We start from the raw sequence: 27,200 nt of genomic DNA on the forward strand, positions 1-27,200 counted from the left end.
TAAACGTCACAAACTTTAATCCAAGAAAAAATACTGCACTAACATCTACAACCCAGATGTTACTATTTGCAAATTTTCAACATTCAAAGCAACATACACTTAAGAAAACCAATGAATGAAAATAAATACTGGCTTTTTTGTTTTGTTATAGTGCATTTCAAGTATCCATGGATACAAATCAATTGCAAAAACGGAAGTACCTTTCAGAGTACATTATCAAAATGCATCTCACAAAACAGATTTGTTCTTTAAAATGTACACTAATGCAAAATCATTAAATTGGCAATTGTATTATAAGTTTGGCAAAAAAAAAAAAAAAAAAAAACAATCCCCTCCTACAAAATTTGTAATCGTGATCTTATGATAGTTCATTTCACAGATATTACATATGACAGAAAATCAAGTGGCGACTATTTCCTTTGAGTTCAAATTAGGCATTTAAAAAGGAATCAGTTGCTGGAACTGAAAGGAATTTCTTACTATAAAATTATTTTAATATGTTAACATCCTTCATAGCTTTCTTGAGCGGCACAGTAATTTAATTAACATGCACAATTTCAGTGACATTAACAAAAATACGACAAAACAATGCTCTACAATTAATACCAAACCAGTATGTTTGTTTAAATATAAATGACACAAACCTTGTCAGTAATTCTTTCAATATTGACTCATCACAGCTCAAGTGACATCCTTTTTTTTAATGGTCTCTCATAAGAGTAAATATGTCAAAGGCTGAGACGATGCAGTAGTGCAACTTCTATCAAGCAGGGGCACAGTGTTTTGGACTAGGTACTTTGACTTGATTTCTATGCACAGGATGCATCAACAAGATGAAAAACTTTTCCAACAGACAAATGCATATTAAATTGTCAGAGGAAAATGTCACATTATTTACATGAGATTGTACAGTTCCCTTGCTGTTTATACACAAAACAGCATAATACATTATAAAGTGCACTAAAATGGTCTCCTGAATAGGTTTCATAAAGTAACTAAATTAATTATTATATCTTGCTCTTTCAAACAGACACATGATGATTAGTGCCATTAGAAAAATCAATTTTGGCAAAGATTTATTAGCACGACTGAGAGGTGCTTACTAACAATGGCCAAATTCCAATAGCCAAAATACTAGAAACACTGAGCCACTTCAACTTCAGTGACAAAGTGTAAAGTTCCTTCTTGTGAACAGTGTGAGGATACTACAGTAATGCTCTGCAGGTGCAGCCACATGACATGAGAAACGTTGATGTTGTCATATTAAATATAGTCAATAAATCTTCCTGCTACATAGCCAGAAAGATATTTATGTAAAATTTAGAGGCACTGTGTTTGCAGGAAACATTAACAACCTCTATTTCAGTTGGAATGTCTTTAGATAGTGGTGTAGTTTGCCAAAGCACATCTTGAGATTGAAGGGGTAAGCCTCTTTTGTTCTTCTGACTTTGCCTCCCATCTTCTGAAACGCAGAACGGGTTCAATTCTACTTCTGCCCTGCTTTAGAATGAGTGAGAGAGAGAGAGAGAGAGAGAGAGACAAAGTTAGAACAGCACAAACATGGTGTTGCTCAACCAATGAGCCAAAAGTGTATGTTTTTCAGCATGCTTGGAAATGTTGAAGATAGCGTGGCACTGGATGAGAAGGGATGAACGGAGACTGAAGAAGTGAAAACCAACACTGAATAGAAGAAGCGATAGTGACAGTAAAAGCACATTTGGGACAGACGGAGATTCCTAGAACAGGTACCTTTTTCCATCACTAAATTCACCAAACCAAGCTACATATTTACAGCCATAAGTACCAGCACTCTCCAATTCATAAAAAAAAAGAAGAAAAAAAGAGAACTGTGGAATGTTTATTTTCCGACTGCTGAGAGTATCTCTCATCACACAGGACCTGTTCTATAATTTCCTTCTTACAGACCCACAGGAATTGAAATGCTAGTCTATGCCATTCATTCATACTACAAGATATCTACTTGCATCATATTAAAAGAACTGATGTGTGGTGGTTTTCCTGAAACATTAACATGTGAATATTCTCATGTTTACCACTCTCTCAGGCCGATGGACTTTAAGCAGAAGGACACAGAAAAACATGCATCTATCTCTTTCACCATCTCACTCCCACACACTCTCACACTGACCTGCAATGTACTTTGCTCCAATTAACATAAACATGCTACCCAGAATGTAAAAGCCCAAGGGTACACTACTGAAGATACTAGTCTCCTCTGTTGGTTGTCCAGAACACAGGTCCATGTCACGCAAGACAGTGAAAAGAAAGAGAAAACAATTGGGAAAATTAAGTATCTATTGATATTGTGAAACTAGTTGCTTCTCTTTGAGATTTGCTTTATTGCAGAGAACCAGGTAATGAATAACTTTGCAGAAAAGCAGATCTCCAGAAGGAAGACTTTGAACCCCCACTAAAAAAACAAAAAACAAGTTTTGCGTTCTTGCAAAATTCTGAACATCCATTCTCCCTGACTTCGGACATTCTGTGTCAATACCTCTGGTTATTGATTACTCTAACCCTACATCAATCTTTGACTATTGTTCTGGGCTTGGTTGTTTTTTTTTTCCTTATGGAAAAAAAACATTGAAACAATTTGAGCAAAAGTGATGAGATCATTTTCCAGATTTCCAAAAAATTGCCATACATGCATTTTTTTTTTACTCATTTAGATATAACAACATGTAATTACTGAATTATTTGAATTTGCAATTGTTTCTTTGATTAGTTGATTGATCAAATTGTCAATTGAGTAAAATTAAAAAAAAACACACACCATTTCCATTGTTGACTGGCTCAGTGGTTTCCCAGTTCATAGCCCTCTGTACAGCTTTCTTCCAGCGAGCATATCGCAGTTCACTCTCTGAGAGTATAAAAAAAAAAGTCAGTTTCATCTACAACTAGAGAGCTAATCAACAGTTAGTTATTACACACTTTACAACACAATGCTAAAGGAAGTGTATGTAAGATTGTGGCCAAAACTGGTACTGCAATCACTATCCCCTCTCCCCCTCCCCCCTGACTCGAGGTTGCTAGATAGGCAACAGGATACAGTAGGAACGTTTGTCGTTTGTAGCTGCGGCTGTGGTAACTAGAGCAGACCTGGCAACCCGGATGCCGTAAAAACTTAGTTGAAACACCTGATTGGTAGATAGGTGGAGGGTGGAGCTTCAGTCCAAAACACAATTCAGGGTACAAAACATCAACATCAGTTGAGGGCTACAACAACAACTTTTAAATGACAATATCCTGGCTGGACTACTGTTGTCAGTGACATAAGTATTTGAAAGTAACAATTTCTTAATGTCTACTGACATATTAGGGCCATTTTATGATTCATTGAAATGCATTTCTTACATAGAGTTCCTTTAAGGCCTGGATGGTATCAAATAGTTTACCAGCATTACATTGAACCACATTGAAAATTAAATAAACAATTAATTTTATGCTAAAACTATATTGTACATATAATTTGCATTAGTTATGAACTGCAGTGTGTTGGATTTTAGATTGCTTTAGTTTACCCTCTGGGTTGATCTGAGGTTCAAATTTTTCTGAAGTGACCTCTGTGAGATCTTCTGGGTTAAGGCTCCAAACACTGACCCCCTCAGCTGCTCCTGCTGCCATGGCAGCACCCAGAGCTGTTGTTTCAGGCATGGATGGCTTAACTGTAAATAAATACAATTTACATCCCATATCTGCCATTTCTAAACGCGTTTATGTACATCCTCATGTACAGACACACAGGTAATTCAATAATATTTAATGTGATGCACTTTTTCAGACTTTTGTATGAAAATGTGCATCTTACCAACTGGGATGCACAGTATGTCGGCCTGCAGCTGCATCAGTAACCGGTTGGATGTCATGCCTCCATCAACCTGGAGCTGAGATAGATGAATACCACTGTCCAGGTTCATTGCATCCAGAATCTGAAACAAATTTTTGCATCCTTTAACACCTCACAAAAAAAAAAAAAAAAAGTCATAGCCACAGATTTATTCACAACATCAGTACTCGAATTTAGACTATATCCTTAAAACTGTAAAAAAATAAGTAAGGGCTAATGTACAGTAAATCAGACCCTGATAAATAAAATAAACCACAACAGGGTGATCAGGGTGACGAAGTCTGTGGCTGACTACATTATCCTGGTTATTATCACATGTCTATTTACAATTCAAATTAAGATTTTAGTTGAGATTCCATAAGTTTCTATTAGTCTGATCCATGCTTTGTATCAGAAATTATTTTAATTAGGACGTACATTCATGCAGACCAATGTCAATTCATGAACGCTACCTCTCTTGTCTGGAAACAGACTGCTTCGAGTGCTGCAAAAGCCAAATGACTTCTATTGGTGAACTGTGTTAGACCACAGATGATTCTGTTGGAAGCAAGAGGCAGAGACTCAATGTTGTACATTTCACATTTAATAACACACAGCACTGCAACTGGACTTAAAGAAGAATTTCACAAGTGATAAAATGTAAAATAGGATTTTTCTTTTTATAAAAATCTAGTGCCTTACTCTAATGCAATGCACATTTAACTCAAGCTTTAGTGTTTCCATGTCACTTACAGAGACTAGCCGAAAATTACCTTTTAAAGGGGGGGTGAAATGCTGTTTCATGCATACTGATCTTTTTACACTGTTAAAGACTTGGAATCCCATACTAAACATAGACAAAGTTTCAAAAGTTAAGGTGGACGTTTGATGGGAGTATTTCTTTGTCAAAAATACTACTTCCGGTTAGTCAAAAGTTTCGGCAAGTTTTTTGCGATCATGCGTCCACTTTGACGTTAATGGGGGCGGAATTTCCTTGTATGGGCCGTACGGACAATTCTACCGGAAGAGCGTGAGAGAGAGAGAGAGAGGGAGAGAGCGAAAGCAACAGATTACGCCCATCAAAGCGCTGGCTCGTAGGCTGCGCTGCACAGGTAATGTGCACAATTAACAATGACATCAAAAAGTGCGTTTTTGGTTGCCAGACCAAGACAGTCCTGCACAGATTCCCCAAAAACCCTGCGTTAAGGCAACAGTGGATGGAATATTCGCTTTTCCGGATCAGCAACTGAGTTGCGCGAATGTTTATATCTGTTCGCTGCATTTCGGTGCCGACTGTTTCATAAACAAGGCCCAGCTCGACGCCGGATTTTCCGATCGCCTAATGCTGAATGATGGAGCAGTCCCAACGATAAAGGTCCCAACGTTAGAACCGCAGGAGATGAGTTAGACTGCTTCAAATGTCTGTGTTTTTGCCTATGCTCATCAAGTAGCCCAAACATGATCACGTATAGTTACTATATATATTACTATATATAGAAATTGATCAATGGAGCATGCGATGTGTAGTGCGTGTACATTTGTTTAGCTGGCCACTATATGTGTAACTTTATGTTTGTGTATTGTAAAAGCAATCCAAACAACAATACACAAAGAGTGGGGAAATATGTTGAACTAAATAAGCGCGCTTCTTCATTTAAATGCGCTACTATTCCGTGTCTTTCTATGTAAACACTAACTTAGCCTGCCGTGCAAAACCAGTCCGCTTAATAACGTTACAATTGTCTACACAAACCACGCGTAAACACACACACACGTGCACAACTGCACTTCTCACATGTACACCTTCAAAGACAAAAATACGACGATATAATTCAAGTATAAATATGTAAATAACACAAGTCGCTAAGCATATTATATAGTTAGTGTATAACTTGTACCACATACAGACGTCCTGCTCTAGTCGTTTTTGCTGCTGCTCCTGTTTAACTGCAGTCTCTGGGTCTGATTCCGGATCATAGATGTATGGCTGTATCTGATTAAAAGCCATATTTTTATTTTGAATAAAGTTTTTTCCCGCTGTTAGGGATGACACAGCTTTACAACGCACTCAACACAATAGCAGCGGCGTGCACACGTCATTATTTAGCTCCGCTCACACGATACGCCCCCACCCGCTCGGCTTTTTTCGGAAAGACTCAGAACAGTGCATCTTTCTTATATAATTATTTAAAAAATAAAGACTTTTCGGAGATATGCAGGATGCAATGCTACTCTATAGGTACTCATTCAAAAAAACTAATCCAGTATGATTTATAAGCCTCCTGAAAAGTGGGGACCGCTGGCTGGTTCCCACAATGTAGGTAATCTCAAGTTTTACTATCCTTATGGGGACATTTGGCCCCCACAATGTAATATAAACAAGGGCACACACACACACACACACACACACACACACACACACACACATAGATATAGGCACGTTTTGTTTTTTGCCATGTTGGTACTGTTTGCAGCAGGTCTTAATTCTTTTGCTACTGTACTTTGAGCTGAGTTGAATTGTAAATTAACTTACAGTTTCCTGCAAAAGTGCCCAAATCTAAATTAAGCATAAACATGCAAACACAGGTACGTATGCGTATCATACACATACAGATGAACATACACACACTTTTGACACCTGGTTTTGTTAATAATATGGATCACATGTTTTTGTTGCCAAATTGATTTCGGACAATTTTTGAATAACTGAAAAAGTATGCATGTCTATCTGCTTGAATTATATTGATCACAGAGATAGCATTGATTGGAATGAAGGTGGTTTAATATAAAATGAAATAAATAAAAAATAGCTCAGATGTAGTAAACTACTTTTGCCAAGTTGCTGTAGCTTAGCTTGCTACATTTCCTAGCTACCCCCAGCTTCAGTGTAGTGAAGCTTAATTTAATGTAGACTAACTGGTATCTTGGCTCACTACATTTTCCAAGTATCTTGCCCAACACTTCTCCTTGTGCCTGAATAATTAAATACACATGCACACGTGTAATTTGCTTTGATTGTCCAGCCCTTGGCCCTTGCACACCTGCACATCACAGGTGATATACAATGTAGTCTTGCTTTGGGTGGTCACTCTGCATGTGAAAGTTTGAAAGGGTTTTAAATCTTCAAAATCAAGTAAAATGACTCAAAATCAAGTAATTTAAGCATGCCAAAGTCAACTTTTATCATATAAAATGTAATTTCCAAACCGCAAAAATGTGGCCGGTGAAAATGCTGAGTGGCTAGTTACTTTGGAAAACCACTAGCCACGGTGGCTGGTGAGCAAAAAAGTTAATGTCAAGCCCTGGTTATAACTTAATGCTTATAATAATGCTTTATGTATGCTTCTGTCTATGGATACACGTACTGGCTCCTCAGTGATACACTACAACAACAGCGATAATAAAAGAAAAACATGGGCAAACCGGTCTCTCTTTGTAAACTTTGTTCAATGTTTGTTCAAAGCTTTTTGCCGTCATCACCCGGGTGTAGAGCCAGAAGACGCGAATGAGAAGATTTGTTTCTGTACACTCATCCGAAAGAGCGCACACATCTCACAGTGCGCAAATATTGAGTTACCTTTCAAGTCTTGCGCTTGAAAAAACAAACTCAAAAATTGTCAACATGTCCATCTTGATTGATGAGTATCCTAGCAGACATAGTCTGTATATGCCTTAACTGAACTTTATACAGTCGACTACACATATCCTTGCATTAGGTCTTAAAGGGGCAGTAGCCTTTACTGCTGTCTGTTTTTAATGGCAAACATTAGCTAAGGACATCACTAACTGCTCTTGATTGAATAGCTCTTGTAAGTAATAAGGATTAATCTTTTATTTAAACAGTTGCAGTTATTTTACATTTGATTACTTTATTCAATTTCTATAAAAATTTAAACTAATGTTAGACCTACCTAAAAAAAAACTGAAAAGCACTGTTTATTTTATAAGTATATTTGCTCAGTAGTAGCCTATTTATTGGTGCTGCTGCTTGTATTTAAGTTATTTGTTCTTATTTAATTTATTTTTATTTGACAGTAGTCATTTTTCCCCTGAACATAGCAAATATCGAACCGTACTGAAACTGAACCTAAAACCGCAATACAAACCGAACCGTGAGAAATCTGTACCGTTACACCCCTAGCGTAACATATGTGACCCGTCATGGAAACCAGGGACACAAGTCGGCAGCTCTACTCTTGAGAAAAATGAGAAAGAAGCGTTTTTGTTTTGTTTTTCCAAATTATGTGATTTTCACTTTTTTGCAGAATCTGTTAGTTGAAATCACGAAGAAGACTCTCCGTGTTTGAGATGGCATTAATTGCATATTTAAAAGCGTATATTTTGAGGTTGAAATCGCCTTGTTTTGTCTGTGTGTATTTCCATACTGGCCTTTGTTATTGCCCCGCCCTCCAAGGTACACGTGGCTAATTATTTATGCAGCGCTCTGGCCGGCTGTAGAGATGATCCAAGCGACGATGAAAGCGGCATAATAAGACTGCATAATACCCTAATCTACAACTGAGCGAAGATGAAGAAGAGGAAGAATGTATCAGACAGGCGTCAGACGAGTTGGACTGTAAGAAATCAGTAGCTATAGCGATGGTAACATTTGACAGGGATAAAGGCAGAGAAATGGCTCAAATCTGTAACCGTGGCTATAGTGTAGTGGTAAGAAGCGACGCATGTCATCAAGTTGACGCAACTCGATCAGAGGATCGAATCTGCCTTTTGCCACACTCTCTCTACTCCCTTTTCCCATCACATATCAGATCGGAAAGGCATTTATTTTCAAAAAGAATTGAGAAAATGTTAGTGGAAATAAAGCATCTAACATGTGTTTATTAATAAGTGTTTCTCGGTTAGAGTGTGTGGCAAAAGGCGGATTCGAACCACTGATCGATGTGCGTCAAAACTTAATGACATGCGCCTTACCTCTACACTACAGCCACGGTTAGGAACTTTAGCTATTTCTCTGTCTTTATCCCCTTCGAACAGACGCACAGTACATCCACTAAGAAGACCCCGGCAAACTTATTTCATTGGAGGCAACAAGATTTGCAAGAATACTTTTCTGTTTCTTATGGAGTGTTCCAAAAACACCAAAGTTTGTCCTTTTGTGTTCATTCTAAGAACACAGGTTATCTCATGTTTAGCCCTTCCCATACCTACCTATTGTTCTTAACTGTCGTTTTAATTGTAATCGTTAGCATCGGATCACTTGCCAAAAAAAAACATTACTATAATGGGCTTTAGATGGTAATGTTAGCATCTTTATTATTAGTAGTATGTGGTTCGATTTTTCCCGTTGCATCTGTCGTTACTAGCAACCATGCAGCTTTACAGGGGGTATGGCTTATCTAAATGAGATGTAAATGAGCCCTATTGTCACTCCCAGCAGGTGAGAACTGCAAAACTTGAGAGGCTGTTTTCTCTCGTTTACACTTTTCTAAAGGCATACATTCAGATGGCCACAACAGATGGTGGTGTTACACATCATTGGAAAGCTTGGAGACTACACTTTCAGAATCCGTGAATAACTCAAAATGCCCCAGACTTGTGTCCCTACTTTCCGTGACTGGTCACATATGTGAGGGGGTGCCACAAAATTTTGAACATTTTTATAGGGTGCCATGACTAAAAAAAGGTTGGGAAACACTGAGTTAGAGAACAGACACTATGATTAAAAACTAAACGTGTCTGATCAATATAATGTGAATGAGCAGACACAAGTGTCACAGCACAAATGCAGCAGGAGTCAGATTACATTTATCATGATAAATGAGCTGAATGAGTCCATGCGTGATTAGAGCTGAGGTAACAGATTCACAGCATGTGCTCAGTCTGGCGTTTTCGATCATTCGAATATACGTCCGGGTTTCTACTGATACAAAGCCATATGCTAAATCGCTGAAGCAACTCTTTAAATGGATGGATCAGTTACTTACCCTCTAGCACTTGGTTCCCAGTATGGTGCATATAATCCAGAAAACGCAGGGACAAAATAACAGCCATATGATGTGCCAACATCAGCAGCTAATTTTTCTGCAGTGGAAAGTGAAGTGTTTATACTGAAATATTACAAAACTTGGTTAAATGGTCTTGTATTGGGTATACATACAGTAGTTTTTCATAAAAACTCACCAAGTTCTGTAGAGGTCTGAATAATTCCAAGATTATCCTTTAGCCAACGCACAACTGCTCCTGCAATGGCAACAGAACCCTAGAAAAGAGAATTGCAAATGAATAAGGTTAAAGGAATGGCTATATCATTTAAAATCACAAAGTAATTGTGAGAAATTAATAAAATTAATTTGTTTTTAAAGATGGAATAAAATTACCAGTTCTAACAACTGTTGTGTAAATCTGTATTGGATGCACTGATCCAATATTCACTATCAGTCAAGTCATGAGTGATTATGATCCAGGCTAGGGATGCAAGATGTCAAGTATAGCGATCATGGTTGATCAGTTAAATCATCATAGAGTGAAAGTTTATCATTTGTGTTTTTAAGTCCCGTCAGTTTAAATATTAAGCGCAAGAAGTCTGGAACTCGTGCACTGATTTCTGTGCACACTCAAGACAGCACGTGAATTCAGGTATATTTCTATTCTTTTTGAGCCTGAATAGACATGTATACGCAAAATTAAGTCAAAATGCCCATCTTGGAGAATCCTCGTAATCATGGTCGGTTATGTGTTAAACTATTGAGAAATAAAATGGATACATATTATAATGGATCAGTGCATTTATCTTGTGACAGCAGCCTGATGTACCTGCCGCTGTTTGTCACCAATGTTAACCAAAAAACAAAAAAGAAACTTGAATCAAGAAAGATGAATTGTATTAATTCATTCTATTTACAAAACTACACAACAAAATAACTCAAATCATCCTAGTGATTAATTCTTTACCAACAGTACAAATATTTTCAGAAAAAAAGAAAAACAAAATATTGCATTGTCAGTTTTTCCAATATCGTGCAGCCCTAATTCAGGCTGAATCACAAGTCAGAAATCAGATTGTGGATTAGGAGCAGTCATCGATCTTCAAGCAAAAAGATTTGGATGAAATATGATTCATCACGCCAGTATGGGGATGAAACCGATCATAGTGTCAGCTCCAATGCTGCAATAAAGGTCTGTGGATTTGCACAAAATGATTTTCTTGCTGGAGTTTATTATGGTTTAAATTATGTTGTACTCGCTACAGTGTCTGTTAGATCACAACACTGGAGTAGAACATTCAGAGGACTATATGGAATTTAAAACTGAAGAAAAAAAAGGCTCAATAAACGGAGCTGTATGCACAATATCTCTTCTGTTTGTGCCCTAAACTTTTCAACGTGGAGCGCTACTCGCTGTGACTCTTTGTTGCTCCAGGGCATCATTCTGCACCTGGGATGTGCAGAATGATGTGATTTGATGTGAAGTGATTTGTGCTGCTATTTGCCGAAGCCGTACATATTATGATAGTATAGCATGTTAAAATTTCAAAAAGATGTTCAATAAATTCTAATCTAATCTCTACAAATAGTTTTTCATGAATGTATTCTATAAATACAAATTGTAATTTGTAATGTTTCTTATTAACATTTTACCAGATTTAGCACTACAGATTTTGGCTGCCTTTGAAACTATATATTTATAGACTTCCTCAAGAAGTTCAAGTAAATAGACTACACTAGAAAACCCGCTCATTGAAAAATGAAACAAAATTCACTTTGAATAAAGACTTTTATTTAAAACACAACTCAATGCCTGACCCCACTCCATGTCTCCAGACATATGCGAATCTTATATGCGAATCTTATGTATAATAATCTTACTCATGCTGCTTTTTTTTTTATAATAATCAACATATGAAATTAAAAAAATATATTATAGGCTAATATTTAAACATAGCCTAATTAAATAAGGCTACATTTTCTTTAACCCATGGCCGACGCAGTCACTGACGCATTCTGATGGACATTGTCCTTTATGGCAGCGGATAAAACTTACAATACAATAGACATTTTTAGCCCTACAGATATGTGCAAGACATAATTATAATCTATAAACTGTGTACTTTTATTTGTGTACACTCACAAAGGTCTTTGATTCAGGGAACGGATTATTTTACAAGCACTCACTCCAAACGCTGTCTTCATTTCAAAACATTTTGTTTATTAAACACAATGTTTATAATTTTAAAAGCATTTCTAAATGCAGTTCATATTTCTAACAAACGAAATTCAAAGCCAAAATCTTTTGAATTACCACCATGCAAATTTAAACATTTTGTTCTTTTAATTTTAATAAATGTGTGGATAACATGACTATCCTTCCATTAAAAATAATGGTTATTGCGGTGCTGGGATATACACAAACTTACCAACATATGTTGCATACTTTTTGGAATGACTTATCATGAGAGGGAAAAAACATTTTAGACACATAACAGTAGTTAATGGAAACGGCGACTTTTCGCAATAGTTTTTTAATCGACATTTAGCAGCCTAAATATCGCAAAGGTTTTGTGCAAATCTTTACTGAAAACGCAACTACCGAGTCCAAACTAATTCAAGTGGATTCAGGCTGATTTGTAAACCTGTTTGACCCATTCACTGAACATAATTTAAAGGGTTAGTTCACCCAAAAATGAAATTGATGTCATTAATGACTCACCCTAATGTCGTTCCACACCCGTAAGACCTTCGTTCAACATCGGAACACAGTTTAAGATATTTTATATTTTACTGCCAAACTGCTGAAATCACGTGACATTGGCGACCCGAATCATTGATCGATTCACTGATTCATTAACCGTTTGATTCTTTTCGGAGGCACATGGAGAAGACAATGCTGAATAAAATCGTAGTTTTTGATATTTTTGGACCAAAATGTATTTTCGATGCTTCAAGAGACTCTAATCAACCAACTGATGTCACATATGGACTACTATGATGTTTTTATTAGCTTTCTGGACATGGACAGTAAAGTGGGCATTGACTGCATTATGCTCTGGGACTAAAATATAAAATATCTAAAACTGTGTTCCGATGATGAACGAAGGTCTTACGGGTGTGGAACGACATTAGGGTGAGTCATTAATGACATCAATTTCATTTTTGGGTGAACTAACCCTTTAAGGGTAAAAATGTGCGCACTGCACAGTTCAGTTACAGTTTAACTTCTTGAACCCAATGCTGTTATTGAATATCCAAATTTTTATTTTAAATCCACATAAACAACAAATTATTTGTCAATATAGACCTGGCTACCCCTGGGCCTCACACATCACAATCGCAGAGGGCCTTGTACCCCCCTTGCAACGGGCCTGAGTGCATCCCTAAACAATATTGCTTTGGGAAGAAAAGTCTGCCAGGAACATAATATGGGATGACAATTTTATTATGTAACAACAATGCCAAAAGTTAACAACATTACCTCTAGTGCATAGTAGGCTGGCTTGTCACGCCCTAGTTTATACGCGACCGTTGTCAAAAGTCCATGGTCCGACATTACAGGCTTAAAAAAAAAAAAAGGCAAATTAAAACAAAAAACAAAACAAAAAAAACAATGCGTTTAAAAGCTATATGTACATCGAATACCTTTGTTCCTACATTCTTAAGAAGGAAACAACCAGTCCCATAACTGTTAATTAGAAAAGAAAAACATAAAAACTTCAAAAATCACAAATAACATCATTCAGTATTATTAAATATTTTTGCTTGTTGAGACATTATACTGTGTAAAGAGCAACATATTCTGCTTAAGATTAACAAAACTAAAACATACGTATTTTTGGCTTGTCCATCTTTGAAACACATCTGTCCAACCAGGGCAGCAGACTGATCACCAAGACACTATAAACAAAAAGTAAAGTTACTTTTAAGGACTACAGAAAGTGTAGATTATGAATTTCTGTGTTACCCTTGAGGATCTGAAGACAATTTTTTTTTTTTATGTTGGATAATTACATTGATTATAATGCATATAATATATTAGCATGGAAATGTATACAATGCACACAATCAAAAGTTAAGAGACATTGGCTAAACAAGACAAAGACAGAAAGAAAGAAACAGAAATTGTTCTAATAATCTTACCCCTGATATGGGCACACCAGTTAATGGGCCAGATTTCTGTAAAAACAAAATAATATATTTAAAACTAAAACATGGGGGAAGATTGTAATAATATAAAAATAATGTAATAATTAACATGCATTACACCACCCCCTGCTTAATGCAAAAACTCAAACCACTGATTAAAATAAAAATAATGATAGTCTACTTTCTAGTGAATACGGCACATCTTTGGCATGTCAAAATCATCTGCTGGAGCGGTGTTATAACGTATTTTCTCTACACAAACCCTACAAACTGGTAAAACCACACAGAGTGACAGTGACTCAACAAGTGTGTAGAAAAAAGTAATTGAGCAACTTTTCATTACTGCAACTCAAGATGGTGCATCTTCAGCCATGGAGAAAGAAAAAAAAGAAGGCCCACAACCAAAACACTAAATGAGAAAGTTCCTAAATTGGATAAAAACTTCAAAAGCTGTTGAAAAGGATAGGCAGTGCACCTGGGGCCTATAGCATGAAGCCGGTTTAGCTGGTTAGCCAGATATGTTTACACTTAGTTTGTGCAATTCCTGGGTTTTAGGTTAGGCTCCACAGCTAACCTGCTCCAGGGCAGGTTATGTTCTGATTAAGAGATCTCAACCTGAAATTGGACCAATCAGCTTTGAGCAAAGTTACACACTTCTGATGCAATAAAGTCACACACCTGTTTCTACTCCAAATTAAAGGGCACTACATAGCAAATGGTTTTTAAAGACTAGCGTCTGGCTTTTAACAATGCTTATTTATAATAATAATAAATTAAATATAATTAAGGTTATTATTATACCCTTAATCAATTACACATTTGAGTTAATCAATTATTAATAGACACTTTGTTAAAATTAATCTAAATAGCCTATAGAAAGTAATACAAATAAGCTTTAAAATCAATAAATAAAGCTATTAAAAAAGACACTTACTGAACTTACATGTTCAATTCTCTCTATATATCAACTAAACTAACTTCATAACTTTTAATTGCGTTGACATATACTTTTTTTTAATTTTAGGAGTCCTCTTTCAAAGACAGCTCTTTTCTTCTTGCTGTGTAAATTAGTTTAAAATCTTAATATTTTTCTTTTTTGAGAAATGAATCTCAATTTCGTGAGAAGTGAATCTCTGTTCAACAGCCTGTGATTGGCTGTTCATTAATGATGTCACATCACTGATCCACAGCATGTGATTGGCTGTTCACTACGGATGTCACATTACTGATCCACAGCATGTAATTGGCTGTTCACTACGGATGTCACAGCTCCTGTACTCAGGATTAAAGCCTAAGTTGACAGAGAAAGCTGAAGATCAGCATCATGGTACCAACAAAGCCTGAATAGATTGGTTTGGTTTTGTCAACTCGAAACTAATCCTGTAACCCTGAGATTGTTAAACTACCCTCATGGTACAGGCCCCTGGCATCAAGCCAAAACACAGTGGAAAAACAATGACAAGATCAACATTCAGTACATTTCCAATAAGACAACTTTTAAATTTAATTTTTTTTTTTTAAATGCATTTATAACCAAAATAGGAAACAGATCTTTGCACCATATTGGAAATGAACCCAACTTCTGTGATGACAACATGACAGAAATGTTGTCTCCGACATGACAGTGTATGGACAGCTAAAGAATACTCACCAGATTAGAGCTGATTTTCTATCAGTCAGCCCAAAGAAATCACAGGACACAAAATATAATCATGACAAAAAGGGACATACTAAAATATCCAAAGGGTGAAATGACTGCTCCACAGCAAAGTTCAAATCTGAATGGAAATCATGTTTTGGGCAATTAGATTTTGTGTATGTACAGTTAAAGTACAAAGGGAAGACAGTTACTGTTTGACAAGCACTGCTCTGGAGCAAAGATCATTTCTCTCTTGCACAGTATGCAAAGAAATATTTATATTGCACCCTGAGTAGGACAGATTTTAAAGCAGTGCGACAATTTATCACAACAGAGTCCTAACAACGCATTATATAACAACATAAGTACAAAAATCAATTCTCTGTTAGGAGTCAAACACTTACCATCAAACCATAAATCTCTGAAGAACTTCTCACTTTTGGCAGAATTTCCATTGGTATATCAAAATATCTATTTAAGAAATATACATTATAAAATATCTTAAAAAAGGCTGGAATTAGTGAAGGCTAGAATACACTACACTATTTTGTGTAACCATTTACAAGTCGACAAGTGTTCAGATTAAGTCGTGTAGTGTATTCCAGCCTTAAATGGATACTCCACCCAAAAATTATATTCTCACATCATTTACTTATCCTCATATCTTTGCTAAACTTTAAACCTTGTAGTAGTATGAGTTTATTGCCATATCAGCATCAGCATCATTATCTATTACATAGCAGATAGATTTTAAAAATGTAACAACATAATATCATAAATGCAATATAATGAAAAATGTTTGATAAAATTCAACTTAGACAAAAAACAAACAAAAATAAGTACAATCTCAAAATATTATTGTGCTAAACTAAAAACTAAACTAAACTAAAATAAAATAAAATAAAAAAAACCTTTGGATCCATAGTTAAGTCCTAATAAGTTTGTCTTGATAAAAAGCGCTGTCTCATAACATAAAACATTGGGCCGCTCAAAAGTATGTTTTATAATAGACAATCTGATCCCTCAGTATGATATTTTGGTGCTTCGTCACCCTTTAATAATTGTCCATGAGTATCTGACACCTTGTATGTACAACTTAGTCATGTCTTGATTTAAAAGGGTAGACATTTTTTAACTAAAAACCTAGCTTTTGACAAACTGTCAGATACGGGTTCATGAGAGCAATGTAAAGTGCCATGTCAGCAAGCTGTGAAGCATGATGTCAATGTGTTCTGAAGCTCATGCAAGAACCACAGAGGACATCCCTTCTCGTGTGAGTTTCACAGAGCTTAAACCATACTTTACAATGTGCTGATGTTTATGTCAAGTGTAAACTAATGACAGTTGGCCAGAAGTGACGGCTTATAGTAAAAAAAATAAAATAATGAATTTGTATTTTCCTTGCACAAACTATCATTTTGCTTTAGAAGAAAATCATTTCTCTACTGGGGTTATATGGATTACCATAATTTTTATGTTGTGTCAACTTTGGAGTTCCATATACTTATTACACTATTATTTTGACTCAGATATTTTTTCTAAAAGTCTTGTGTTTATCTGAAGAAAGAAAGTTATTACATCTGTGATGGCATGAGGGTAAATGATAAGAGATTTTTTTTGTGTGGATTATCCCTTTAAATAACATTATTTTGGCAACTGCATATGCAAGTTAGCTTATATATACAGTCTTGTTCAAAATAATAGCAGTACAATGTGACTAACCAGAATAATCAAGGTTTTTAGTATATTTTTTATTGCTACGTGGCAAACAAGTTACCAGTAGGTTCAGTAGATTCTCAGAAAACAAATGAGACCCAGCATTCATGATATGCACGCTCTTAAGGCTGTGCAATTGGGCAATTAGTTGAAAGGGGTGTGTTCAAAAAAATAGCAGTGTCTACCTTTGACTGTACAAACTCAAAACTATTTTGTACAAACATTTTTTTTTCTGGGATTTAGCAATCCTGTGAATCACTAAACTAATATTTAGTTGTATGACCACAGTTTTTTAAAACTGCTTGACATCTGTGTGGCATGGAGTCAACCAACTTGTGGCACCTCTCAGCTGTTATTCCACTCCATGATTCTTTAACAACATTCCACAATTCATTCACATTTCTTGGTTTTGCTTCAGAAACAGCATTTTTGATATCACCCCACAAGTTCTCAATTGGATTAAGGTCTGGAGATTGGGCTGGCCACTACATAACATTAATTTTGTTGGTTTGGAACCAAGACTTTGCCCGTTTACTAGTGTGTTTTGGGTCATTGTCTTGTTGAAACAACCGTTTCAAGGGCATGTCCTCTTCAGCATAGGGCAACATGACCTCTTCAAGTATTTTAACATATGCAAACTGATCCATGATCCCTGGTATGTGATAAATAGGCCCAACACCATAGTAGGAGAAACATGCCCATATCATGATGCTTGCACCTCCATGCTTCACTGTCTTCACTGTGTACTGTGGCTTGAATTCAGAGTTTGGGGGTCGTCTCACAAACTGCCTGTGGCCCTTAGACCCAAAAAGAACAATTTTACTCTCATCAGTCCACAAAATGTTCCTCCATTTCTCTAGGCCAGTTGATGTGTTCTTTGGCAAATTGTAACCTCTTCTGCACATGCCTTTTTTTTAAACAGAGGGACTTTGCGGGGGATTCTTGAAAATAGATTAGCTTCTAACTGTCACAGTACTTACAGGTAACTCCAGACTGTCTTTGATCATCCTGGAGGGGATCATTGGCTGAGCCTTTGCCATTCTGGTTATTCTTCTATCCATTTTGATGGTTGTCTTCCGTTTTCTTCCACACTCTCTCTGGTTTTGCTCTCCATTTTAAGGCATTGGAGATCATTTTAGCTGAACAGCCTATCATTTTTTGCACCTCTTTATAGGTTTTCCCCTCTCTAATCAACTTTTTAATCAAAGTCCGCTGTTCTTCTGAACAATGTCTTGAACGACCCATTTTCCTCAGCTTTCAAATGCATGTTCAACAAGTGTTGGCTTCATCCTTAAATAGGGGCCACCTGATTCACACCTGTTTCTTCACAAAATTGATGACCTCAGTTATTGAATGCCACACTGCTATTTTTTTGAACACACCCCTTTCAACTAATTCAACTAATTGCCCAATTGCACAGCCTTAAGAGCGTGCATATCATGAATGCTGGGTCTCATTTGTTTTCTGAGAATCTACTGAACCTACTGGTAACTTGTTTGCCACGTAGCAATAAAAAATATACTAAAAACCTTGATTATTCTGGTTAGTCACATTGTACTGCTATTATTTTGAACAAGACTGTATATATATATATATATATATATATATATATATATATATATATATATATATATATATATATATATATATATATATATATGCAAATGTATAATTACATGCAGAGCTCTGGATCCCAGTCCATTGTGTGAATATTGAAGAGCATGGTCCGGCTGGCATTGGTCACATCTGTGCAGTGGACACCTCCCTTCTTCCCCCCTGTCAAGCACTGAAAGTAAGGAGTTATCACCTATTATTTTAACAAGTTTAAATATTTACATAATAATCACTGACTGGAGCAAGTAGAATTAAAGGAACACAACCTTTTTTTGAAAATATGCTCATTTTCCATGTCCTTTAGAGTTAAACAGTTGAGCTTTACCGTTTTTTAAAGGTCCCGTTCTTTGCGTGTTTTTGAAGCTTTGATTATGTTTACAGTGTGCAATATAACATGAGTTCATGTTTCACGTGTAAAAAAAAAACGTATTTTTCACACAATTGACTTATCTGTACAGCGCTGTTTCCTCAGTCCTAAAAACGGCCTGATGATTTCCTTGTTCTATGAAGTTCCTCCTTCAGAAACACGTAACGAGTTCTGACTGGGCCAGCGCTTCCAGTGTTGTGATTGGACAGCAGCTTAACGCACTTTGCCCAGAAAGGTCCCGCCTCTAACCATAACGGGGAGATCACGCAGCAAGACCACGCTCCCTATTTTGCGTGTTTTTGTGGGCGGAGGGTTAGTCAACAAACGGTTCTAGTGACGTCATTACTGCAGGAAGTGCAGGTGTGTAGTCCAAACCGGCCGTTCGGTGTAGGCTTTGAAAGGGAACTTCTGTTAAATAAAATATCTCGCTTGGCAAATAACTTTAAGCTTTATCATTTTACAGGTATTATTTATGCTCTAACAAGCAGCATTTCACACTAACTAAAGTTTGAAAGATGGAATCGTGAAGAACGGGACCTTTAATCCATTCATCTCTGTATTTGACGGTAGCACTTTTAGCATAGCTTAGCATACATCACTGAATCATATCAGTCCATTAGCATCAGTACTCAAAAAAATGACCAAAGACATTTTAATATTTTTCCTATTTAAAACTCGACAATTCTAGTTACATCGTGTACGAAGACCAACGAAAAATTAAAAGTTGCTATTTTTTAGACCGTTATAGCTAGGAACTACTTTCTCATTCCTGCGTAGGAACTTTGCGGCTGTCATGGGTGCAGCGGCGCAATGATACTACACAGCGCCTGAAAATAGGCAAACTTCTGTCAACATAACCAGCGTGACGATCTGCTTGCAGAGAGTGTGCCTTATAACCATGGAGACGTTTGTGAGATGCTTCAGAAGATATTAACAGATACCGAACCGTATCTATTTGTACCGGAATAACAGTTACACTGAAAATGAGCTGTTGAAATGTGAAAGAGAAAGTGTGGCTGAACAGATTGGGTCAGAAGGGACAAGGAAAGCAGATTCAAACTGGTAAGTCAGAAAAGAGTCAAAATTCAAGGAAAAATGGTCCGACATGGATTCGGTCTTCTGACCTTTTGATTTTGACTAACGTAATATATGAATGAAATATGCTGAAACAGTGCTGCTTATTATGAAGACAGAGAGAGTGCACACACTCCGTTGTTTTTGTGTGTTGTAAAGAGCTGTGATAGTAAATCGAAGGTGTATACTACCATCATGTTTCACAGAATACCAACGAAAACAAGTAATGAAAGAATCAGTGGTTGACTGCTCTGAACCATAGATATCAAAACACCGGTAGAGTCAAACAAGAAACTGCGTGTTTGCTCAAAGCATTTGGGACCAGATGACCATTTGGAAAACATGGACAGTGTTACCACGGTAACGTTACGGTGTCTAAAGTATATGGTGTTAACCTGGCCAGACAGGGCAAAGTGTATCGTCACCCATGGCTGTAAGTATTACCTTATTTTTCTAATTTTTTTTGTTAGCTTGAAAGACCAGATTGAAAAGCACTGCTGTTGTCTTTAGCTAACGTTACCTGTGAATGAAATCACTAAGGATCACCATTTGCTTAATACAGTATATACAACGTTAGTAGAGTTCTGGTGAGGTAACCTGGTGTATAGTTTGATTAAATATAAATGCGGAACTGCCGGGACTGTTTATCTACACAGTTTCTATGGTACAAAAAATACTACGATAGTGATGTTGTGTTGTGTGTTAAAGGTGCACTATGCAGCTTTTGTCCACTGGAGGGCGCCTATGCAAAACAAATGCGTAGTTTGATGACGCAAAGTGTGAGCGCAGCATCTTGGGAGATGTGGTCTTCTCATCACAGCCGGTGAAAAATAGGACTCGGGCAGAAATCACGTTCATGCATGCGGTTATTAACGTTACTGTAGTCTAAAGCAGAGCAGGACCGAGTGTTATGGACCTGAGCAAAGCTGCTGGAGCGATTGTTAAACAAATACCCGCCTTGCGAATACCGGGACTTTTATTATGACGGGACGGGACTCATTTGCCGGGCGCCTGCACAGATCCGCTCTTCCGGTTATGATTTTGAGGTAATGGAGCTCTGTTTATCATATTAGATACATTTAAGTGTGTTTAAAACGATTTTATGACGTTACTCCGTGCGTTCAGTTGTTCACACTGCTAAAAGTAAAGCGCTCCTGCCAAATAAAAGCCGAAACCGAGGGTAACGCAGATATGACGCAATTGACAGGCGACTCTCTCAAATGCAATGCTGCAACGTCCCTGTCCTTAGTTAAAATAGCAATTTTCTCACAATTTACAAATAGTTGGAAACATCTGGGATATTGTAGGTACTCAACTGAACAAAATATATAACACTGGCCTAGTGGTTTTTGGATATTTTACTGCAAAAATACTACATAGTTCACCTTTAAGGTTTCGCAGTGTCTCCTGCATTGAAAATTATTTGGCAGCTGCCAAAAAAAAGTCTGTCCCATCAAAGTCTTATTTGATCAGTTATTGTCATTTATGAGTGATGTGGATGACAGGGTGTATGTTAGCTGAGTGACAGAGAAAACCATGGTTAATCGCACAGTAAATCCACAACATCATTTGCTGGCTGCAACTCTGCATTATCTGCAACGACACAAACTTAGTGCCATTGGAAGTTAACTATCTGAGGACTACTTTCAGGCACTGCGTAATATCAGGCCGCCAAACCCATTGTACGACTGCAAAGTCCCATGATTCTTACACAGGAATTAGAAAATAGATCCTATCTATATCGGTATAAAATTCTAAACTTTTCATTTTCCGTTGGTCTTAGTACACAATGTAACTACAGAATAGTCAAGTTTTAAATAGGAAAAATTTTATCTTTGAAAAAATTGTCTTTGGTCATTTTTGAGAGCAATGCTAATGGACTGATATGATTCAATGATGTATGCTAAGCTATGCTACAAGTGCTACCGCCAGATACAGAATTCGGCTGATTGGATTCAAAAACGGTAAAACTCAACTGTTTCATTCTGTGCAGGGTCTTCAACTGTACAAGGGACTTGGAAAATGAGCTTATTTTAAAAAAAAGTGGAGTGTTCCTTTAATCTATGACTACGTGCTTGAGTTTATTTTGAAGTATCAGCAAGTATGATCATTATTATTTAATAGCCTGACGACATTGGACTGCCACAAAGCCATGCAATATCTTCTAACCTTAAACTCATATACACAAAATCACTATAGATCACATAAGAGATACTTCACTGCCAACTGCTCTTACCCAGATAAGCCAGGAGTCAACCGTTCCAAACATTGCCCTGTGGGAGAGCACAGCTTCATGGACCTTTTCCACATTATCCATCAACCAGCGTAATTTCACTGCACTGAAATATGTGCTGATGGGGAGGCCAGTCTTGTGCTTTATGAGACAAGAGGAGAAGTAACAAGTATTATTAAATTTTGCCAACTTTGAACATGATATGACATACAGCATATTTGAGCACAATTATGAGTGGACTTTAGGAGTTAGTTCACGCAAAAATAAAATGTTCCCCATGATTTACTCACCCTCAAGCCATTCTAGGTGTATATGACTTTCTTCTCTCAAACAACACAATCAGAGATATATTAAACAATATCCTGTCTCTTCCAAGCTTTATAATCGTAGTGAATGGCAGACCTGATTTTGAAATCCAAAAAATGCACCCATCCAGGGTGGGTGAAGACTCCAGAGGCCTGTTGCATGAAGCTTGCTGAACAAACTCTGTTTGTTTTGTTTTTCAGCTGAATTTCAGAGTAGGTTCAGAGTTGACAAATCCAACCTGGTTTAGATCAAGTTCAATGGTCTCTTAAAGCTTGGTATAAATGTTCTCAGTCAACTGAGGTTTAATCCAGTTTCTGATAAACTCTGCATCTGAAAGTGTGACACGTGCAGCAAAGAGCCAATCACAGTGTTCGTTTAAATCACTTCGCAAGAGAGAATGCAATTCACTTCTCTTCTGAAGATTGAGAGATCGTTTTGAAAATGATCATGAAATTAAAATGTGTTCACAAGGCAGGAATAAACACTGCTGCTGCAGCGAAAGATTGAGAAGGCAGCTACAAGAATATCTGACTAATGCATGATGTGAATCAAAGAAATATGCTTAATAAGTATAGGCTCACAAAGAGCTCAAAAAAATACATTGTTTAAAATAAATATTAAAGCATGTATTATATTCATATTAATATTTGGCTACTTGTCAATTAATATAATAATTTTATGAATACATTATATTAATTTAAAGTAATTATAATTGACATAATATAAATATAATAAATATTTAGCACCAAAGGATGAGCAATTTTGTCTTTAAAATTCTCACTATAAACTGCTTTATTTTGGAACGAGAGACACAGGGGTTGTGGCTTTATTACATTTTTGCTTGCAGCTGATTGATACAGTTTGGCTTTGCGATCTCTAACCTAGAATAAAACCTACAGAGCAGGTTAGCCATGTAGTGCAAGTCATCGTGGTGATAAACACTAATCCACCTCTTGTGGTCTAAGTCGACTTGAGTGGGTCGTCTGCCGGCAGCTAGATATTTTTGTATATAAAGTTTTAAATATGGATATTTTTCTTACATAAAATCTATCGCTTTGCTTTAGAAGGCCTTTATTAACCACCTGGAGCTGTATGGATTACTTTTATGATGGATATATGCACTTATTTGGGCTTCGAAATCAGGTCTGGCATTCACTACCATTGTAAAGCCTAAAAGAGCCTGGATATTTTTTTAATATAACTCTGTGTTCGTCTGAAAGAAGATAGTCATACACCTAGGATAATTTAAGGTGAGTAAATGATGGGATTATTTTCATTTTGGGTGAATACTACACTTTAAAAGTCAAGTGAAGTTGCTTTATGAGCAGTTTTTCCTCAAAGTTTTAAATTTTTTATTTGAAACCAAAATAAATCTGCATGGGGCATATTGAAGTGTTAGTCCCCTTTTTTAAATAGTCAAAATGTGACAGGTTGTGACAACCACAGTTGCATTAAAAATTTGGTTAAAATTTATAGATTTCCCCGTTTATATTTAATTAATATGAAACTGTTACTAACTAAAAAAAAGATCTTTTTTTTTTTATTAATGGTTATGAAGTGTGGTGAAACACTTAAAATGGCATTATTCCATTACTAGCCACTTGTAAGTGGCCCCATTTATAATGCAGAAGCTGTCTAACTTAAATTATTGATCACTTTTTTTTTAAAATACATCACTTACCATATAAAAAACGGTTTTGAAAAGTGATCGATTTCAGATGCATTGAAGAAGCGTTAGCGTTGGGGACACTTCAGATTCTAAAGAGCATTTGGAAAAATAAAACCTGAAGCGGAGAATGGCAAAAAAGCCACAAAACTTCCATCTTGATTTCATGGGGATTTAAAAACTGACTTCCTGACAGATATTTTGAAAATTATTTTATATAATAATGGATTGTGGATGTAGCTGTTCAAGATCATTTATATCTTGAAAGACACTGGCACTCACCTTGAGGTGGTTTTTATTCCTGCCAGGAGTTTTGTTGATTAGTCTTTCTACTGTGGACTGGGTCCGCAGATCAAGCCAAACTAAACAGAACCAAATAAGTGGTCAATTATTTGGTTATTTTATATAGATTCTGAACTGTAAAACAATGGTTACAATCTCTGATCAATCTGACATTTATATATAAAAGTGAGGTAATGCTACTTACCTATAGCATTGTAAAGTGGTTCCCCTGTTTCCTTGTCCCAAACAAGGGTGGTTTCCCTTTGATTTGTCACCCCAATGGCTACAAAGATTAAAATAAGCAAATCAATTAAAATACACAACCAGAATAGCAAAGTGTAATAGTAGGTGCAGAGAAATAGCAAGTTATCCAGGTACCTTTTATGTTTGAGATATCAATGTTGAGTTGGGTCAGTTTCTCACAGGTCCTGTCCATACACTCATACACAGACTGAAGAATCTCTTTTGGATCCTCCTCCACCCAGCTGACAACAGACAATAATAATTTTTAATGTTCAGCCAGACCTGCCATATGAAACTTGCACAAATCTTACAGCACACTGCACACAGTTGACACATTCATTGCCATCCAAGTGAATGGAAGAAATGATAATCAGCTCATCTAGAATAACAGTATGAACCAATAGTGAACTTATGATTTGAACCACAAGTTTTATTCTTACTATATTAAATAATGCACTGACCCACTGAACCAGCATGTCATCTAAATTACAGAAAGGACACAACACTCACCCTTCTTTAGGAAAGCTCTGTTTAATCTCAACCTGATGGTGGCTGAGAAGCTCTGCTGTTTTTGCATTGAAAACCTAAAATAAGAAAAAAGAAAACATGAAATACAGAAAACATGAATTAAAGCCACTTATCATGAACCATCTTGCTCCATTCAGAAATGTCAGATGAAATGGTCCAAAATGGCACCCAAATGTTAACCTATTTTAACGCAAAAAATTAACTAACAATCATGTTGTTTTTATTTGCCCTGAATGACTCTACTTTTTTTCTTGATACCATAAGAGTCAGGTATGTTTGCATATTTGGTGCAGATGGCCTGACCAATTAAGATTCTTCTTCCAAGCTGTCTCTGTTCAACTTAGAGAAAGACAGACACAGACAAAACTCAATGTTTTGGAAAAAGAATAACAGAATAGCATTTCCCTGACCTATTCTGACTTGTCTGATACATTTCAGTGTGGTATTGCAGTCATGTGTCAGTGATGTTGAAAACTGGAAATTCCAACTATTAAAAAGGCATTAACCACAGTATTATATTTCATTCTGAGCTTTTCAGTTGAGTGACAATTCCCACTGAAACATTTTAACAATATGAAAAATGTTGTGGTTTTAACAAGCACTCCCTATTTTTAACATGAACACACATTCTTTTTTGTCTCCCTAATGGACCAAAAGAAAGCACAAGGCATAAAGAAAATACATCAAATTGGTTTGTCCACTGTCATGAGCTTGTCATATCTACTTTTTATTTGTCATATTAATTTTTTCATTATTTTTATAATAAAAATGTTCGAATAATTAATTTAGGCTGTCTCTCACCTGCTGCCAAGTTACCTGGACACCACAACACCCCAATCCTAATTGGACAATATCGTATACACTGTATGGAGAAACTTTTTGATTGTGTCATATAAAAAGATTGTGTCATATAAAAAGTTGTTCATAAAACACCCTATTAGAGTGGCAATTGAAAATTAGTTACAATTCAAAATGTGTAATGCTGCTCAAATCCAATCATTGTGTAACTGGGTAAAACGTATTAGCAAGTTAAATCTCACAGAGAGCCAGAAATGAACAGCATCTGGACTGAACGGGTTCACTCGACTAGCGTCAAAATATCCCGTCGGTTGCACTAAAATAAATATTTTCAGACACAAGCACCGCGTAAACATTAAGCTAACTAGACAGATTCAGCTAATGTTCAATTGTCATCTTACGGAAAACTAGCAGAACCAGAAACTAAACCCAATCGTGCATGACCGCTGTTTCAGAACTCCTGCTGACCCGGCTTTGGCATCTTTATCCGCCGGCAGCACATGTTGGCAAGGGCACGGAGGACTCTCCAATCTCTGTCTGTGTGAGAGTCACTTCAGTACGCTCCACCACAACATGATGACATGTCCTCAAGATGCAACTTACCAGAAAACGTGTGGAACTAGTGCCTTGGTCGATAGCAGCTACGAGAGGGCCCAGCATGATTCTGTTCGACGATGCAGCCATTGTACTGTTCATTGAATCAGTAAGCGTGAGTGACCACAGAAGCCAGAAATATAACACTGGACACTCGCCCACTGCTCTGCGCTCCGCCCTTGCTCCCGCTCAGTTC

At 36.7% G+C, this 27,200-nt stretch overlaps 1 protein-coding gene across 5 annotated transcripts; it reads right to left on the reverse strand.

Annotated features, from left to right (window-relative positions):
* gk (glycerol kinase) lies at positions 1 to 27,200 on the reverse strand. Of its 5 annotated transcripts, none has more exons than XM_067441537.1 (21): positions 27,014 to 27,200; positions 25,595 to 25,668; positions 25,220 to 25,326; positions 25,047 to 25,124; positions 24,842 to 24,921; positions 22,591 to 22,728; positions 18,976 to 19,085; positions 15,988 to 16,054; positions 15,596 to 15,613; positions 13,939 to 13,974; positions 13,628 to 13,695; positions 13,441 to 13,483; positions 13,277 to 13,357; positions 9,989 to 10,067; positions 9,793 to 9,889; positions 4,321 to 4,405; positions 3,830 to 3,950; positions 3,543 to 3,686; positions 2,795 to 2,881; positions 2,150 to 2,236; positions 1 to 1,497 (listed from the first exon to the last, which is right to left on the reverse strand). In XM_067441537.1, exons 1-21 carry the CDS (start codon positions 27,104 to 27,106, stop codon positions 1,487 to 1,489), a joined length of 1,704 nt encoding a protein of 567 aa, XP_067297638.1. In that variant the 5' UTR covers positions 27,107 to 27,200; the 3' UTR covers positions 1 to 1,486. The 5 variants fall into 5 exon arrangements, with proteins under 5 accessions (XP_067297638.1, XP_067297637.1, XP_067297639.1 ...); XM_067441536.1 differs by having other exon boundaries at positions 1 to 1,500; XM_067441538.1 differs by lacking the exon at positions 15,596 to 15,613 and having other exon boundaries at positions 1 to 1,500.

The sequence above is a fragment of the Pseudorasbora parva genome, chromosome 4, assembly GCF_024679245.1.
Source record: "Pseudorasbora parva isolate DD20220531a chromosome 4, ASM2467924v1, whole genome shotgun sequence".
NCBI lineage: Eukaryota > Metazoa > Chordata > Actinopteri > Cypriniformes > Gobionidae > Pseudorasbora > Pseudorasbora parva.

Coding starts and splice junctions, on each gene's coding strand:
- gk (XM_067441536.1), bottom strand. CDS start 27,106: ATGAACAGTACAATGGCTGCATCGTCGAACAGAATCATGCTGGGCCCT. Junction 24,922..25,046: donor ACCACTTTACAATGCTATAG/GTAAGTAGCATT, acceptor GGTTCTGTTTAG/TTTGGCTTGATCTGCGGACC. Junction 9,890..9,988: donor TCAGACCTCTACAGAACTTG/GTGAGTTTTTAT, acceptor TTTCCACTGCAG/AAAAATTAGCTGCTGATGTT.